The sequence below is a fragment of the Typopeltis vanoorti genome, chromosome 23 (assembly GCF_054136105.1).
Source record: "Typopeltis vanoorti isolate ZY-2024b chromosome 23, IOZ_Tvanoo_1.0, whole genome shotgun sequence".
Classification (NCBI taxonomy): domain Eukaryota; kingdom Metazoa; phylum Arthropoda; class Arachnida; order Uropygi; family Thelyphonidae; genus Typopeltis; species Typopeltis vanoorti.
In genome coordinates this window covers 47,536,445-47,554,362 of record NC_143571.1, presented here as the reverse complement: position 1 = coordinate 47,554,362, position 17,918 = coordinate 47,536,445, and the positions used below count along the sequence as shown (strand labels likewise).

The 17,918-nt window shown below is 35.8% G+C and overlaps 1 protein-coding gene across 1 annotated transcript in view; it reads right to left on the bottom strand.

The window, feature by feature from the left end:
- Positions 1-17,918, bottom strand: part of LOC150093820 (Na(+)/citrate cotransporter-like) — a 221,918-nt gene that overhangs the window by 3,601 nt on the left and 200,399 nt on the right. Inside the window, exon 12 of the mRNA XM_090412651.1 lies at positions 16,998-17,135. Coding sequence (XP_090268777.1) covers positions 16,998-17,135 — 138 coding nt within the window. The remainder of the gene's footprint in view (positions 1-16,997; positions 17,136-17,918) is intronic.

Here is a 17,918-nt window from a genome sequence, read left to right as displayed (position 1 = left end):
ATAGTAAATGCTCCCCAGTCATTCCAGATGCCCAATATACTGTCAGAAAAATACTGTTCAAATTAGATCCAAAAAAGTCTCCTGGCTATAATGGCATTTCTCCATTGTCCTGGAAATTTGTGCATCAGAACTGACTCCTATTCTATGTCACCTATATGTACTCTCTTACTTCACTGGTATCTATCCCACAATCTAGAAACTGGCCTATATTCAACCCATTTCCAAGAAAGGCGACAAGTCACTGCTGTCCAACTACCGCTTATCTAGCTTACCTCAGTCCTATCTAAAGTAATGGAAAAAATCATCAATTCCCAACTCCTACACTACCTTGAAGGCATCCACCTAATAAACGACCGCCAGTATGGATTCCGTCACTGCTGATCAACAGATCTGCTCACATATGTCACCCATCCTAGGACAAATGCCATGGAGAAGTTTGGTGAATCTGAAGTGGTTGCACTTGATATCTCCAAAGCTTTTGACTGGTGTAAAGGCTTACTAAGCAAACTACCATCATTTGGTCTGTCTCACGACTTCTGTAGTTGGATTGCCAGCTTTCTGTCTGGATGCACACTGTATGTGTGTGTGTGTGTGTGTGTGGTGGTGGATGGTTCCTTATTCTCTCACCATTCAACTAATGCCGGGGTTCCACAAGGTTCTTTCCTCTCATCAACCCTCTTCCTGCTATATATCAATGACCACCTACTTTAGTTGACCTCCAATCCAATACACATTATATAGCGGGTTTTATCCTTTATCCAAGTGTAAGCAAACAAAGTTTGCACCTGAAGTACTTTCAGGACTGGGGCAACTCGTGGTAAAGGTGGTATAAGTTCTCATCACTTGTCTTAGTATCTCTCATAATGCAAAGTACATCTCCTTGTATAACAGACATGTATAACGCTATGCATTAAGGGAAGAGCCTTTACCCAGACCTGTTTCGACCTTTATTGAGGTGCTGTTTAAGTAAAAACCGCTCTAAAAATTAGGCGGTCCCCCAGACCACTCCCTACGAGTGACCAAAGGGCCATCCAACTTAGCAGTGGCTCCACTCAGTGACAGGCTCACCCCATCACCAAGAATAGTCATAATCTTAGCAGTGGCCCACTCAGAGACAAGCAAAAACCTATCTCCGAGCAGCAAATACAAAAAACCCCACTCAGAGACAGGCAAAAACCTATCCACAAGCAGAGCCGCTCACTTCTCAGGGAAAGCAACCACTTCTGTGCAAAAGCACATTAGTGGGAGCCAGACCCAGAGGTAGTAACACTAAGGTGAAAGTAATGCAGGAGTCATTTTTACCTATTCGAGTTGCCAAAGGGTGTCACACCCTATTATTAAAATTCTCTGGATTAGAGATAAGTTTATGGAAGTTTTTTTTCACTTGGCTATGCTACTAATTATATAATGGATTTTATCCTTTATCCAAGTGTAAGTAAACAAAGTTTGCGCCTGATGCATAGCGTTATACATGTCCACAAGGAGATGTGCTTTGCATTATGGGGGATGCTAAGGCAAGTGATGAGAACTTATACCACCTTTACCACAAGTTGCCCCAGTCCTGAAAGTACTTCAGGTGCAAACTTTGTTTGCTTACACTTGGATAAAGGATAAAACCCACTATATAATTAGTAGTATAGCCAAGTGAAAAAAACTTCCATAAACTTATCTCTAATCCAGAGAATTTTAATAATAGGGTGTGACACCTTTTGGCAACTTGTATAGGTAAAAATGACTTCTCCATTACTTCCACCTTAGTATCACCACCTCTGAGTGTGGCTCCCACTGATGTGCTTTTGCACAGAAGTGGTCCCTTTCCTCTTGAGGTATGAGAGGCTCTGCTTGGGGTACGTTTTTGCCTGTCTCTGAGTAGTGCCACTGCTAAGATTATGGCTCTGTCTGGTGGTGGGGTGAGCCTTCCACTGGGTAGAGCAACGCTGAGAAGTTCTTCTCAGTGATGGGGTGAGCCTGTCTCGGAGTGGAACAACACGGTGTTGGATGATCTTTCGGTCACTAATAGGGAGTGGTCTGGGGGATCGCCTAATTTTTAGAGAGGTCGTTACTTAAAGCACCTCAATAAAGGTCGAAACTGGTCTGGGTAGTGGCCCTTCCCTTAATGCATAGCGTAATACATGTCTGCAAGGAGATGTGTTTTGCATTATGGGAGATACTAAGACAAGTGATGAGAACTTATACCACCTTTAACAAGAGTTGCCCCTGGCACAAACTTTGTTTGCTTACACTTGGATAAAGGATAAAACCCACTATATAATTAGTAGCATAGCCACATGAAAAAAACTTCCATAAACCCAATACACAGTTTTGCAGATGACAGCACATTGCACTCCTCCCTTTCGTTTGATAAACATTACTCTATACAACTCACCTCAACCTACAGAACATCAACCACCACTTCCTTCAATTCTGATCTCTGAGCCATCCTCCAATGGGGTTCAGATAACCTCATTAATTTCAATGCTAATAAAACCCAGTTCTCTCCTATTTCTCATAAAATATACCATTTTTTCTCCAGTATTCTTTTTGATGATACCCAAATTTCCAGACAATTTGAGATTTCTCTTCTTGGAATTAACCTGACATCAAATCTCCCCTTGCATAAACACATCGCAACCATTGCATCCTCAGCTTCTAAAAAACTTGGATTTCTCTTTCGATCAAGATGTTACTTCATGCCTGAACTGTTAACATTATACAAATCACAAATCCGACCAGCTATTGAATACTGCTCTCACATATGGGGTGGGGGCCCCTAAAAGCTCCCTCAAAATGCTTGATTCAATACATCTCTTACCAACTCACTCCCCCCACTTTTGCACAGTTGTTTGGTTTTCACAATATGTATATTCTACAAATGTTTCCATGGGAAATGCTCATCTGAAATAACATCAATAATTCCCACACTTAGTAAGCTCATTGGAATATGTGCAGCTACTGTTCAATATCCCTTCACAGTGTACCTTGAAACAAACAGAACAAGTTTCTTTTCCTCTCCCTTCATTCCTGCAACTGCTGTATTATGGAACAGTCCCCCCCCCCCACCATTGTGTTTCCCAAGGAATACAATATACAGTTTTTCAAATCAAATGTAAACAAGTTCCTTCTTTTGCGACCCACTGCCCATATATGGTTCTAATGTACTATAGGTTGATCAATCAACCTCTTGTGTATGGGCTCAACATAAAAAAAAAACTTCCACACACACTGTGCTTCCATCCAACAACACTTTCTCCAGTTCACTCACTCCAAAGCCATTCAAATGCAACCCATCCCCATCACACATGTATAATTTCATTCTTCCATCAAACACATGCAATACATCCACAAACTGTATTCCCTTCTCCTCACATTGCTCCACTTATTGATGAAACTGACAACCTTTCCCGCTACATTGTTATCCTTCACTCTTCTCAATATTTGTCTTTGTTCTGTATTTATTATAGACCTGTTATTTTTATATATCTTTTTAATTAATTCTAACATTTGTTTTGGTATTTTTCTCATTTTTAACATGGTTATTATGCCTTTAACAGCACTCTATCAAATGCTTTAAACAAGTGGTTCTAAAACGTTTTACCTCTGAGCCCCACCTGACAAGAGAAAACACTCCCCCCCTCTGCCAGTTTTATTTATCAAAATAGAAGTCATACTAAGTTTGACGTTTTATTCAGTTTATTTTGTGTTTTCTACATACTATTTAACAGTTTTTGATACAAAATAATTAAAGTATCACAATATTAGGCCTACAATAAAAATTAGTTTTAACACTTGCAATTAACCAAAATATGTATTGAAATGAAACAATATTTAACTAACAAGTATTTAATTTTTCTCTGTAAAAATAATCAAACATTTAAATGAAAAAGTCTAAAATTTTTCTCTGTAAAAATAATCAAAAATTTAAATGTCAAAAATTCATCAGAAATGGCCACTCTAAGTTCTTTAGCAATATTTAATCTTGAACGATACTTTGACTTCATAGCTGCCAAAGCAGAAAAGCCTTTCTCACATAAATAAGTTGTTGCAAAAGGAATAAGGATCTTCAATACTTTTTGGCTTAAAGTTGGGAATTCCTTGCCAATATGTATCCAGAACTCTGACAAAGACAATTCCTTAAATTTACTTTTTAGTGAAGTATCACTAGTGAGATCGATGAGTTGTGCTTGCTCATTTACGTTCAAAGATGATGGCCCAGGTGCATTTTCAAAATGAACTTTCAACATTATGGGATGATCAAGTATCAGAGGAAGACCAAGATATAGGTGGATTGATACGGTACAATGTGCCTTAGACGATAGAAATATAAGATCTGATAATGATAATATTGGAGTCTTGACAAGTAATAGACTGATTTGGAGGAAAATTGTAAATAGGAAGTTAGTAATGATGTAATTTTTCATGTAGTACTATCATATCCTGTACACCCCTTGAGGGTACATGTCAGGAATTTGATGATGATGAAGTAGGCAGCTTTTTCTCTCCATTGGAAGCACTGGATTATCAGTGTCTTGTACCATTGACACTAGAGTAGGGAACATGTCTAGCATGTCACTTTCCATACTGTGTCTCCAGAGTTCTAATTTTCTCATGAATGCCTTAACTTTGCCATTCCAAGAAAGTACAGTTGCCTCATTCCATTGAAGTGAATTCAAATTTCATTCCAATTTATTCCAATGAGATGTCATTAAGTCGCTGCTTTTAGCTGCAATTGTATAGTGCTGCCTGGAAGAGGATGCGGCCACTGCCGAACTATCAACATTGCCTCTGGCACACGCGTTTTATAAGTGTGAATGAAGAAAATAATTATTCGTTATTTTGAAATTCACGATAATTAAGATCTGTATCATCAAAAGTTTTTCTTTCTGTATTTTTATATGCTGTTATTTTTAAAACTGATTTAGGACAGTTTTAATTTTTATCTGTAGGAAAGTATGCCGCATCCCTCCCCCTTTCAAGCTATTCGCACCCCCCTGGGGGGTCATGCCCCACAGTTTGAGAACCACTGCTTTAAATCAATAAGAATATGTGTAGAGGTTTACTGTATTCCACTGATTTCTCTTTGTTATTTGCTTTTATTTGCTTTAATATAAATATTATATCTACTGTTGATCTATTTTTGCCACCATTTTTAAAAAAATGGTGGCAAAAATCTTTTTAATGCTGACCTTCATATCTTGTTTCAATGCAACAAGAGAGCTGCATTGAAATCTAAAACCAAAGAACAAAAGAGTTGCATTGAAAGCTAAGGGTACTGTGGAACCTAGTAAATAGACAAATTAGCCTTCAGAACACATGCAATTTACAGACAAAAAAAAATACTGTTGTTGGTCATGATAGGTGATAGATGGCGTTGATGGTAGTAGTATCGTAGTTGGAGAATTAAGTAGCAATGGAGAGGATGAGATGTATTTAGCAAAGTAGAGTAGTGTGCCCTCCAATGATGAGTCCTTGGACTCCCTGGAGGTGTCACATAATAATAATAATAATAGAACCTTTATATTGATGACATAAATAAAGAAAAATTGACATATGAAATTTCAAGATTAAAAGGAATAATTCAAAAATCAACCTGTGAGTTGGAAAAAAAAAAAAAGAAATGTTTACAAGAACTAAGACAGGAAACTGTAAGTTATCAATGAATAACAACGACAATGTAAGTCATTGAAACTCTAAGAAAACAGAAGTCATATGGTATAGTGATTCAATAATAAATTTGTGCTTGACAAAGGAGTCACTACATCAAGCTTCCTGGAAGATAAAATAAAGTATATAATAAAGGCAATAGTAACACAGAAAAGAAAAGTAAAAAAGTACTAGTTGGAACTAATGATTAAGGAGTGACAAATATAGTATAAGAGAGGGTGATGGTTGATAAGGATCTAAAATTCAGAGGAGACATTGCCAAAATTTTGAGGACAACACAACAAATTCTGGGAATGATGTAGAGGATACTGACTTGTAGAAATAAGCAGATTCTTGTTCCATTGTATATGGCTCTGATTACATGGACTATTGTGCACAGATTTGGCCACCTGGTTTTGAAAAGAACGAAGAGATTTTGGAAATGGTTCAGAGGTGATTGACTAAGGTAGTGTCTGATCTCTAGAATGTTGAATATGAGGAAAGGTTCAGAAGATGCAATTTACAGAGTCTAGTGGATAGGAGGAAGAGAAGTGATATGATAGAGATGTACAAGTTGGTAAAGGGTTGTTATAGGATTAATGTTGAAGAGGTTTTTCATAAAATGGTTCAAGATCAGGGGAGAGGAAGCTGTATAAGGGGAGTGTGAACAAGGGAGTGAGAAGCAGGTTTGTTGCATGCAGAGTTGTGAATGACTGGAATGCCTTGCCTGAGAATGTGTTTAAGGCATGGTATGATGAGCTGTGTGTATGACAAAGGGACTTCCTATTTGAGTCTTTGACTCCATGGGATCTTAGGGTAATAATAATAATAAAATATGAAAAACTTGATGGAAGAGGCAAGAAAGAAAGAAAGGTAAGAAAGTAGAAATGGTTAGTTTATTACTAAGATACGACAGTAATGGGTTAAGAAGGATGGGCAATGATAGCAAATGATTCAACATTCAGGCTATCTAGAAAAAAAAGGTCTGAGTTTTTGAATATGTGGAGTAAGTTTGATGGTAGAAAACATTTGAATAAGAGAGATGGCTAGTATGTCAATGGATTTGGCATCATGTGCCCAGAAAAATTATTTATTTGAATGAGACTTAATGCAGAGAGTCAGGGAAACTAGATCATTTTGGGAAGAAGACTGAGGATGTGTAGACATAATAGTTGTGTAGCCACACACACACACACAAAAACATAGATGTGTGTGTGTGTGTGTGTGTTGGAGAGGGGAGGGAAGAGAAAGACTGTAAATTAAGTATAAGAAAAAGCAAGGTGGTAATGAGCATTACCAACGAGCATTAGAAACAAAGTGGTTGAGTTTATTGCCATGGTGGTTATTTTATGGGATAAAACTGTTGGCATTAGTGAAAAACCTGGCTCTCAAAATTGGATGCTTTACCCAGAATCAAGTGAAAAGGATATAGTATTTTTAGGAATGACAGAAGAGATAGAAGAGGAGAGGGAATTAATACTAATGATATCATATGACTTGAGTCCAGTTAGGATAAAAACAATGAAAACAATAAAGTAATAACATCCCATATGGTGCATTTGAGGGCTATGTGGTGAAGTGAAGGCTAACAGAATGAAATATATGGTGACATGTTGTTATAGACCTGGCAGTTCATTTGGTGAGGATGAAGAATCACCAAATTATCCAGATAAGTACTAAACGAGAAAATATTTTGGGCGACTTAAATTATCCAAATATTAATTGGGTATCACAGAAAACTCATGATAAGAACAAAGGAAAATTTATTGAGCTATTCTGCATTGACATGCCCCTATCCCCAAAAAAAAGAAAAAGGAAAAAAACACTAGAAAATTTTCCAAAAATCTTTTCCTAATTAAAATTAATTTTTTTTTTATTTATGTTGTGTTGTGGCTTCTATTTCTATACTGCTTATGAATTAGCAGTCATATAAGGTGGGAATACCCTATAGCTCTTGGTAATCACAGCTGCTGTAAACGCAAGGTGAACGAGGTAGTGCTCAGGAGGACTGAGCGCTACTTTGTTTGCCCGAGCCAGGCCGAAGGAGATCACGTGTATCATGTATTAGTGATCACTGCAGATGCTCAGTCATAGGTTGTATGCAATGCATAGTGTCTATTCTCAAATCATCTACTCAACTCCCCCCCCCCCCAAGATTAAATCCTGAGTGCACTACTGCTGTTATGTGACAACTTTCTCATGCAGCATGTGAAAGAAGCAACTTGAGGACAAAGAGTGTGTGATTTGATCATTGTGTCAAAAGGTGTTTCTATTAGAGATTTCTATTAGATATTTCTATTTTGCAACCAGTTGGTTGCAAAATAGAAATAGAAATTTGTTGTTCAGCATATAACCTGCCAAAGGCAGGTTATATGCTGAACAACAAATCTGGAAATTACGAGGAGTAGGGCATATTGTTAAATTGTGAATGAAGATATTTATAATTAATAATACTTCATTCATAATTAACATGACCTACCATATCATAAGCAGGATTTATTTAAATTTATTTTGTTAGTCTCTTGCTTATAAAATGTTAATCATGTAATATATGAGTTTTGTTAGTTAATTTTATTTATGTGATTTTAAAATATATTATAGACATGAAAAGGCTCTATATTAAATTGTCATTTATTTTATTTACTTTATTCCTTTGATAATAATATAAGAAACTGTAATGTATGTAATTTTAATATATCTAGAAGATTCTTTGTGATATCATTTGATTTGTTGTTATGAAAAAAGATGCAAATTTCTCCTAGCACGTGCTGGGGCATGAACTACTATATACGAAGGGAAAGGCAAGTTTGATGTGAGCTAAACCAGTGAGAACCAGTTTTTGGCAGGAAAAAGGAAGGGGTGGATATGAAAACGAAAGTAAAAACAGAATCGAATAGGGGAATATAGAGAACGGTAGCAGGAGACTGGAGAAAAGGGGAATTTTGATGTGCCGAAAACTGTATTTAAAGGACTGGGAATCACTTGGTATTTTAACTTACCTTTTTCTGAGTTGGATTTTTACCAAAACTTCCTAACGTCTAGCAGTGAAATAGTGCAAGAAATAGTTTAATACATATAAGAAAACGAAGAAATAAGTAGATAACTTAAACCAAGTGCATAAAGATTATATTCTCCCAAGTCTATAAATCAGTCGTGGAACTGGAAGATTCTTTTATGTGTGTGTTACTACATAGTAAAAGTCAGCAAGGACTTAAAAATTGTTGTTTGATCTACTTATGATGTGTTGAAGCTATATCCTGGTAAGATTACCTTTACTATACTTAGTGAGAAGTAACGAAAATTAATTCCTCTGAAAGTAAATTGTTCCTAGTTGCAGTATTCAGTGAGTCAAGATTTAATATGTGATGTGCTAAGACTTTTCCCTCTTCAAATGATAAATGCTATGTTATTGAATTAAGAGTTCATTAACTGAATGAGAATAGTGTGAAGCCTATTTGTTGTAATTTAGGAATCTCGAACTTACATGAACTAAAATTGATTAACTGAGCTTAGAGAATTACAAATGAATGTCTGAATGTTCATGAGTTGTATTCTTCTGAATATCTTGAACTGATTTGATATTTAAAAATGTTTTGAAATGTAACCTTAATCAGAGTAGAGTTATGATATAAGTTCTTTGTAATAAGAAGGATAAGATCTGTTAAATATAATCTTTAATTATAAAGTTTAAGCTCAGCTGAGTAGTATACTAGTGACTTAATGAGAGCTGTATATTCGTTCAATCATAATGTCCCTGTTGGAATATTACGTTATGATGTAATTTATGTGTCACTGCATTAAATAATTTTGTTTGAAATGAATCTTGTATTTGCCTGATTGTTTCATTGCATCGCTCATTAAAATAATACGAATCTTAGCAGGAACCCTACATAGTAAGAATAAAAACCTCAACCTAAAATCAGCTTATGATAACCTAATACAGTTGAACGTTGATTTATCTAAATTGCTCTTGTAATTCAGAATATGGAGTGGCATAGTATAATATAAATTTTCTTCATATTCGATTGATATATCAGCCTACAACTAGTTAAATACTAAAGAGAGAGAGAATTGTAAGACGATAAAACGTGATTGAGAAGAAGTTACGATCCAACAATATGTTGTGGCCTTACAAGAAGACTTGAGTAGGCTGAGTGGCTGGGCATAGGAGTGGGGTTATCAGTTCAATGTTGTGAAATGTAAGGTTTTAAAATTTGGAAAACAAATATGAGATGTAGAATTTACTCTTGGTAGATATATTGTTGGAGGTGGAGGAAATAAGAGATCTTGAGGTGATGGTGGATAAGGATCTAAAATTTAGAGGATACATTGCCAAAATTAGTACAACAAAACAAATTCTGGCAATGATGCAGAAGCCAGTAACTTGTAGAAGTAAGAAGATTCTAGTTCCACCGTATAAGGCCTTGATTAGATCACATATGAACCACTGTACACAGATTTGGTCATCTGGTTTTCAAAAGGAGAAGCGATCTCTGGAATGTTGAATATGAAGAAAGGTTGAAAATCTGGAATTTACAGAGTCTAATGGACTTTGTAAATTGTAAATTGGTAAGGAGTTGTTACAGGATTAAGGCTGAAGAGGTTTTTCATAAAATGGTGGGAGATGGGGGAGAATAACAGGTCATCCCTGGAAGCTGTATAAGGAGGTTGTGAGCAAGAGAGTGAGAAGCAGGTTTTCTGCATGGAGAGTTGTGAATAATTGGAATGACTGCATGAGAGTGAGGTGTCGGCAGAGAATTTGAATATATTTCAGCCATGGCACGATGAGCTGTATGTACGACAAAGGACCTCCTAGATGAGTCTTTGACTCCATGGGATCTTAGGATGATGATAATAATAATAATAATAATATGTTATCTATTCTAGCTGATTTTCAGTGTTTAAGTTCTTTAAGAGTTTCTTCAATATATTTTTCTGTTATTTATGTGAGTGTTTTCCAAAGGTTAAAAAGTAAATAAGGTAAGAGTTAAATGGATGAATGAAGAAATTAAGCATGAAATCTGAAAATAATAATAATAAGAAGGTACTGTGGAGGCAACACAAGATGAATGTTGGTAATAATCAGTTGCATGAAGCATACAAAGAGGGCCAGGAAGGTGACTTAGTTGATAAATATAGCAAAAGTGCAGTATGAGAAGGAATGCCAATTAAGCTAAGAAAAATCCTAGTGAGTTCTTTCTATATGTGGCAAGTAGAAGAAAAAATGACTATGTGAGGATGATGCTAGTTAATGACACTGGCAAATTTGATATCCAATGCAGAGGATACAGTTGAAGTATTCAATGAGCAGTTTATCAGTATATTTAATCCTCATGAAGTACACTGATAAATACCAGCAACATTATGAGAAGAAGCTGGAGCATAGAGGGTATCGTGGAGAAGGGACTGAATTTATATATATCTCTCCACATATCTTAAAGGAATCAGAATAAGTGCAACTGTCATTGTGTTGTATTTGGAGAATTAAGTGGTAGGGAAGACAGCAAGATGTATGTATACTTCTCGCAGTCAGTCCTTGAAGTATCATGTAATAATAATAATAATAGTAATAATGCTCTAGGGAATTAATGGAACCACCAACAAACCTGTTTTAACATGAGTCATGCAACAGGGTGAGTCAGAAAGGAATAGAAGGTGGGAAATGGACTGGTGAGGATAGATCGAGGAAAACAGATTTAAAATTGTGGTAACTAGATGAAAAAAAGGAGATAATATTGAAAATGATAAGTTACTATGAGGATTTTATAACACAGATACGGGAGGGAAGGATTTAATACATAAGCAGGTGGAGAGAGAGAGAGAGAAAACAAATGATTATCTCTGAAAACTGAGTAAATAGCAAGGATGTGAGGTATAGTTTCTCTCATGATGTGTAGTGAATGGAATAAACTCTGAATGGGAGTGCTTCATCAATGAATAAGTTTGAAGAGAGGCATGGTATATTGAGAAAAGTTTCTTAACCTACAGACAATGAGTCTCAAAATGCCACAGAGGTATCCAACCAGTAATAATGATAAAACTATTCATGAAAAAATTGTCCTTTCAACAAATATGGCTGTGCAAATCACTGTCCCTAATTTGTATGAAATTTTTGTTATGGGATGTGTCATTAATTTCATTTAAATTTCATCACAAACATGTATTCACTGAAAACTCCAGGTACTTTGAATCTTCTATAATCTGGAACTGAAATATTATCACTCTAATTTCTGTCAGAGGAATTAATTATCTTACTCTGCAGTGGTACTACTGAATTATTATAAATGCAGATTTGATTTTTTGTAATGCACACCCAATAACTAGTTTTCTTGTGATGCTTTAAAATGTTTCCCCATGGATACAGTTTCCTTTTTTTCAATTGAAAAAGAGCCTAAAGAGTCTTTAGCATAAAATAATAAAAGTAGAAGATATTATAATTTAATCCTTATTTCATAGCCAAATGCATCGACACTTAAAGTTTCAATAATAGACCAGAGATCTTACAAGAATGCAACCCTCATCATTAGAGTTGCTAATTTCGTGTGGATTGTATAAGCTTAAGAGGGCAAAAACAAAAGTTAAGGTTCCTGCCTTCTCTGATGGGAGTCAAACAATTAAACAGAACAGCAGTTTAGGACAGTGAAATCTTAATCAAAAACACTAATTAAAAAAAAAAACATGTTCCTGGGCAGACCTTGAGTCTTTTTAGTAGTGCAAGCCAAGGCAACCCTTATACTGAGAGATATTTTTATAAGCTCTATGGACTATTTTCAAAACTTTCTAAGTTTCAGTTCATTTGGCTATAAAATTATATTGTAATGAGTTTAATTGGTGATATGGAGCTATTTGCAGATGATGCAAAATTGGGGAGAGCAATGCAGAGTCAAGCAGATGTTCTGGCCTTACAGGAGGACTTGAATAGATTGCATGAATGGGTAGGTGAGTAAAACTACTAGTTCAATGTTGAAAGGTGTAAGGTTTGAAATTTGGTAAGCAACAACAAGATGCAAAGTATACACTAGGTGGGAGAAACTTTAAAGGAGGTAGAAGAGATGAGAAATCTGGGAGTGGTGGTGGACAAGGACCTGATTCAAGGGCCACATTGCAAAAGTTGTGAAGACGTCACATCGGATTAGGGCAATGATGCAGAGCACTCTGGCATGCAAAAATAGAGGTTATGATGCCATTGTATAAGCCCTTGATCAGGCCTCATATGGATTATCGTGCACATATTTGGTTGCCGGATTTTTCATGGTGACAAGGATATCTCAGAAAGGGTCCAGAGAAGATTCACAAAGGTGGTCAGTGGTCTTTGGAATGTGGAGTATGAGGACAGATTGAAAGAATGTAAATTGCAAAGCTTCATGAATAGGTGGAGAATGGAGGGGACATAATTGATAATAAGCTAGTCAGGAGGTTGTTATCAGGTTGATGTGGAAAAGATTTTTCATAGAATGAAAGAGGGAGTAGAACAGGCCATCGCTGGAAACTGTATAAGGAGGGTGTGAGCAGAGGAGTGGGGAAGAAGTTCTTTGCATGGAAAGTGGTTGGTGAATGGAATGCATTGCCTGAGCATGTTGTGAATGCAGACACATTAAATCTGTGTAAGGAACGGTTGGATGAGTTTTGTGTGCGATAATCTGTAACTCCCAATATGAGTCTCTGACGCCATGGAGTCAGATGTTAATAATAATGATAAAATATATTAAACTATATAAAGTTTATTAGTATTAAACTACTTGTAACTATTGAATACTTAAAATTTTTGCTTAATGAAAAGGACACAAGACAAGAATAAATTACAAATAAAAAAGGAACAACATAAATGTTTTGCCATTGTGTTGTGACTGCTTTCCATGATGACAAAATGTGAATGATGTTAATGCACTGTCATCCACTATAGGGAATCATGTTGTAGACTTGCAAGAATGTATTCCATTTTTTTAAAAAATTGTTTTTAAGACTATGCATATATTAAAATTCATCATCATCACCATCATCATCAAATTCCTGACATGTACCCTCAAGGGGTGTACAGGATATGATAGTACTACATGAAAAATTTACATCATTACTAACTTCCTATCTACAATTTTCCTCCAAATCAGTCTGTTACTTGTCAAGACTCAAACATTATCAGATCTTATATTTCTGTCGTCTAAGGCACTTTATACCGTATCAAACCACCTCTGGGTCGTTTTCCTGCCAACCTGGCAGAGAACACTTGTTTTGCTAATCCTTCCTCGCCCATTCTGTTTAAGTGACCCATACCACCTAAGATTAGCTCTGCTAATGCATTCCTGGATGCCAACAATGTCAAGTTCTTTTCTAATATCCTGGTTTTTAATGTGATATTGCCATTGATGCCATCTGTTCAATCCTCTAATCTTTCTCAGGACTCTCATTTCTGCGGTCTCTAGTCTTTGGTCAAGTGTTTTACTTCTGACCCAGCTCTCAGATCCATAAGTTAAAACACTAAATTAGCTGTATACAAGACAGTATACAGCTAATTTAGTGTTCCGACTAATTTCTCTCTTATTCCATAAGAATTTAATCAATTGACTTCCTACCATACCAGCTTTGTTGATTCTGTTGTCAATTTTGATATTTAATTTACCATCTTCACTAAAAATCATGCCTAAGTTGCTGAAATGTTTTACTTGTTCCACAGGTTCCCGGTTCACAACACAGTTGACAATTTCAACAATTCTACCTATTTTCATTGTGTTTGTCTTTTTAATGCTGACCTTCATACCATATCTATTACAACAGTTATTCAATTTAGTCAGGGAATCTTGCAAACTTGTAGCAGATTTATTTAGAAGTATAACATTGTCCACATAAAGCAAAGAGCTGACATTAACATCACCAATTCTGATATCATGTTTAATACCACTTTCCTTCATAATGTGATCCATATAGATAATGAATAACAGAGGGGATAATATACATCCTTGTCTCACACCAGATTTAACATTAAACCATCTTCCTGTACCTCCTTCAATTCTAGCTGCTGACTTACAACTCAAATAAAGACTAAGTATTGCTTGATATAATGTCCCATTGACGCCATATAACTGTAGTGTATTGAATAGCTTCTCTCTTGGCAACTTGTCATTTGCCTTTTCCAAATCGACAAAACTTAAATACAGATCTTTGTTATATTTCCATGCTTTCTCAACTATTTGTCGTAAAGTGAAAATCTGATCCTGACAGCCTCTATTTGGCCTGAATCAAGCTTGTTCTTCTCCAAGCTTTTCTTCCACAATTCTTCTCAAACGTTTCTCAAGTATACTTGCATAGATCTTGCCAGGAACACTCAGTAGGGAAATACCTCTGTAATTCTCACATTCAGTTTTATTTCATTTTTTATATATGGGTACAAATAGAGCTCTTCTCCAATCATCGGGAATTCGTCCCTCTGTCCAGGCTTTTTGAACTATGCAGTCCAACCACTGTAAAACTTTTATACCACCATACTTCATCATTTGTAGTTGAATATCATCTACTTCTGCTGCCTTTCCACATTTCAAGCCTTTGATGGCTTTTTCTACTTCAAGTATGGATATGTATTCCTGCCTGTATGCCTGTTGAGTGTTTTTAACCACTGTGTTATCATTGCTTGTTTCATTTAGCAATTTTTCGAAGTAATTACTCCATACTTCAAGGATATCTTTTTCTCCCATTTTCATATCACCTTTTCAACAACCTTCAAAATATCTTACCACCTTCTTGATATTTATTTTCTATGTACTTGCCAAAGTCCTCCCATGACTTTTGTTTAGCTAGTTTTACAGTGTTTCACTTTCTTACATTTGTCTCTGTATTCTCTAAGAGCAAAAGCTGACTTATTTGCCAGGAACTTTTGATATGCTTTATTCTTTTCCTTCACTGCCTCTTTAACTTCCTATGTCCACCATGGAGTTCTGATTTTTCTATCATTGCAGACTTCCTCACCACATGCCTCTCTGGCTGAATCAATCAGGGTTTTCTTCAAGGCTTGCCACTGAATCTCCAAGGTTTGGTTCCTGTTCTCAAACTCTTTCATTTTTTATTCAATAATCTTTGTGTATTTTAGTTTACAGTTCACATCTAAGAGCTGCTTAACTTTTATTAGCTTTAAAACTTTCTTACATGTTATTTTTTTCGATATGAAATTCAATTTTATCCTGCTCAAGACTAAATAGTGATCACTTCCAATTTCAAATCCTCTGTACACTCTTGTGTCCTGCACCAAGGAGAAAACATCACTATCAACAATAACATAGTCAATGAGATGTTTCTTATTCCTTGCTTCTTCTCTCCATGTGAATTTGTGCGTTTTTATGCTGGAACATGGTGTTAGTAATAACCAGTCCATGTCCTAAGCAGAAATCCAACAGGTATTTGCCATTATTATTAGCTTTGCTCTTTTCTCCAAATTTCCCAAAATATTTTTGTATGTCTGACAATCATTTCCTACTCTGCTATTTAGATCCCCAACTAGGAAGGACCAACTTTTCTTTTTGCATTGTGTCAGTTGCTTTCTCTAAAGCCTCAAAAAATTCCTCCACTTTTACCTTAGTAGAATCTTCTGTGGGACCATAGGCACAAATAAGTCTAATTGTCCAGTTCCCCATTCTGATATTTGCCCACATCACTCTACTTGAGACTGCCTGCCATTCAAGAAGATTAGCCTTGTATTTAGTGTTGAATACTATGGCTACTCTTTCTTTTCCTTGATTGTCATTGCCTGAATATAACATTTTGTATTTATTGCTCAGAAAGATCTCACCAGTTTTTGTCTTTTTTGTTTTGGTCACCCCTATTATGTCAATCTGGTACTTATCTAATTCCTCAGCTAGCTCCATTTCTTTGTCATTCAGGCTTCTTATGTTGATAGTACCGATCTTTAACTCTGGTGATGTTAAGTTGGGGTGTGTATTCAGATTTGTTCCAGTAGCTGACTTTTCGCTGTTTGCCCTGGTTCCCTGGCAAAAACAACGGGGGCCTTGTTTAACCAGGTGACGCCCCAGCCGGCATGAAATTTTGTCATGTTGTACCATCATTTTGTATATTGGTTTAAGCCAATAAGAATACAATTTGGTCAGCTAAATCCCAAACTTCCAGCCCATCCCTCATTCGTTCAGTATCCAGGTAGATACCCAACAGGGTGCAACACGAGAAGGTGAGGATTGGACATTAGGTCAGAAGCCCTGGTCAGTTCTCCGCATTCCTTTACAGGCTATATGGAGGTCTCCTCTCAGTTATACAGCTTTGACCCTTAAACACCCCTATTAAAATTCATTACTCAAGTATTATCTCTACTAAGTTTAAAGAAGAAAGTCAACAAAAAAAATCTAAAAATTAAATATCACCATATCTTTGACTTTCATCTTTGCACTTTCAAAAATAATTGCATTTGGAGCCGATGCTACAGGAAACATGAATGCATATGATGTGCAAATTGCAGCAGGTAGCAGTAGCAGTATCGGATTCACATGGATTTTTTCAGACTGTAAGATAAAAGTTCAAAAAATTAAAACAGATTGGAATGAATTAAGAATCTGAAAAATGTTGACATGGAGGGCAAAAGATTAATATCCTTGTCAGTTGTAATACATAATAAACATAATTTTTGGCTAAGATGTACATAAAAAAAAAAAAAAAAACATTTCATTACTTAATCTAAATGAATTTATATAACTGAAATCATTATTTACATCTTGTTTCATTTTTTAATATATAGGTCTAATAGACAAGCTTAGGTGTTGAACATTATTCACAACTTATTTTAATGGTACTACAAGACCAAGGCAACTAAATTATATAAAAGATGTGTATTAACTAACTTAGATTTTGTTGGATTTCAAACCAGCATCTTCAGAGCACATTACATGTTATAGTTAACATGTGATAATGAATAAGTGAAACATCACTGGATTAGATGGAAGAAAACAAATGTGCCTTATACATTTCACGTCAGAAAGATTATTTTTTAGAGTCAGCCATGGCCATAAAGCATTTTCCAACAAGATGGTTGCAAATTAATGCAACCATCCTGAACAAGGATGGTTGCATTAATTTGCCCAAAAATGTGGGGACTGTTATCTTGAGATCAACTCCTACATAGCTGTAATACTTCTTTTTTACAACATCAGAGGATGTGAAATTAGGAGTTTAGATCTTTTGTCCATTACAATTTCAATAGTTTCACTTACTCATTGTCACGTGTTAACCATAACTTGTAATGTGCTCTGAAGATGCTGGTTTAAAATCCAGAGAATATAAATCAGTTA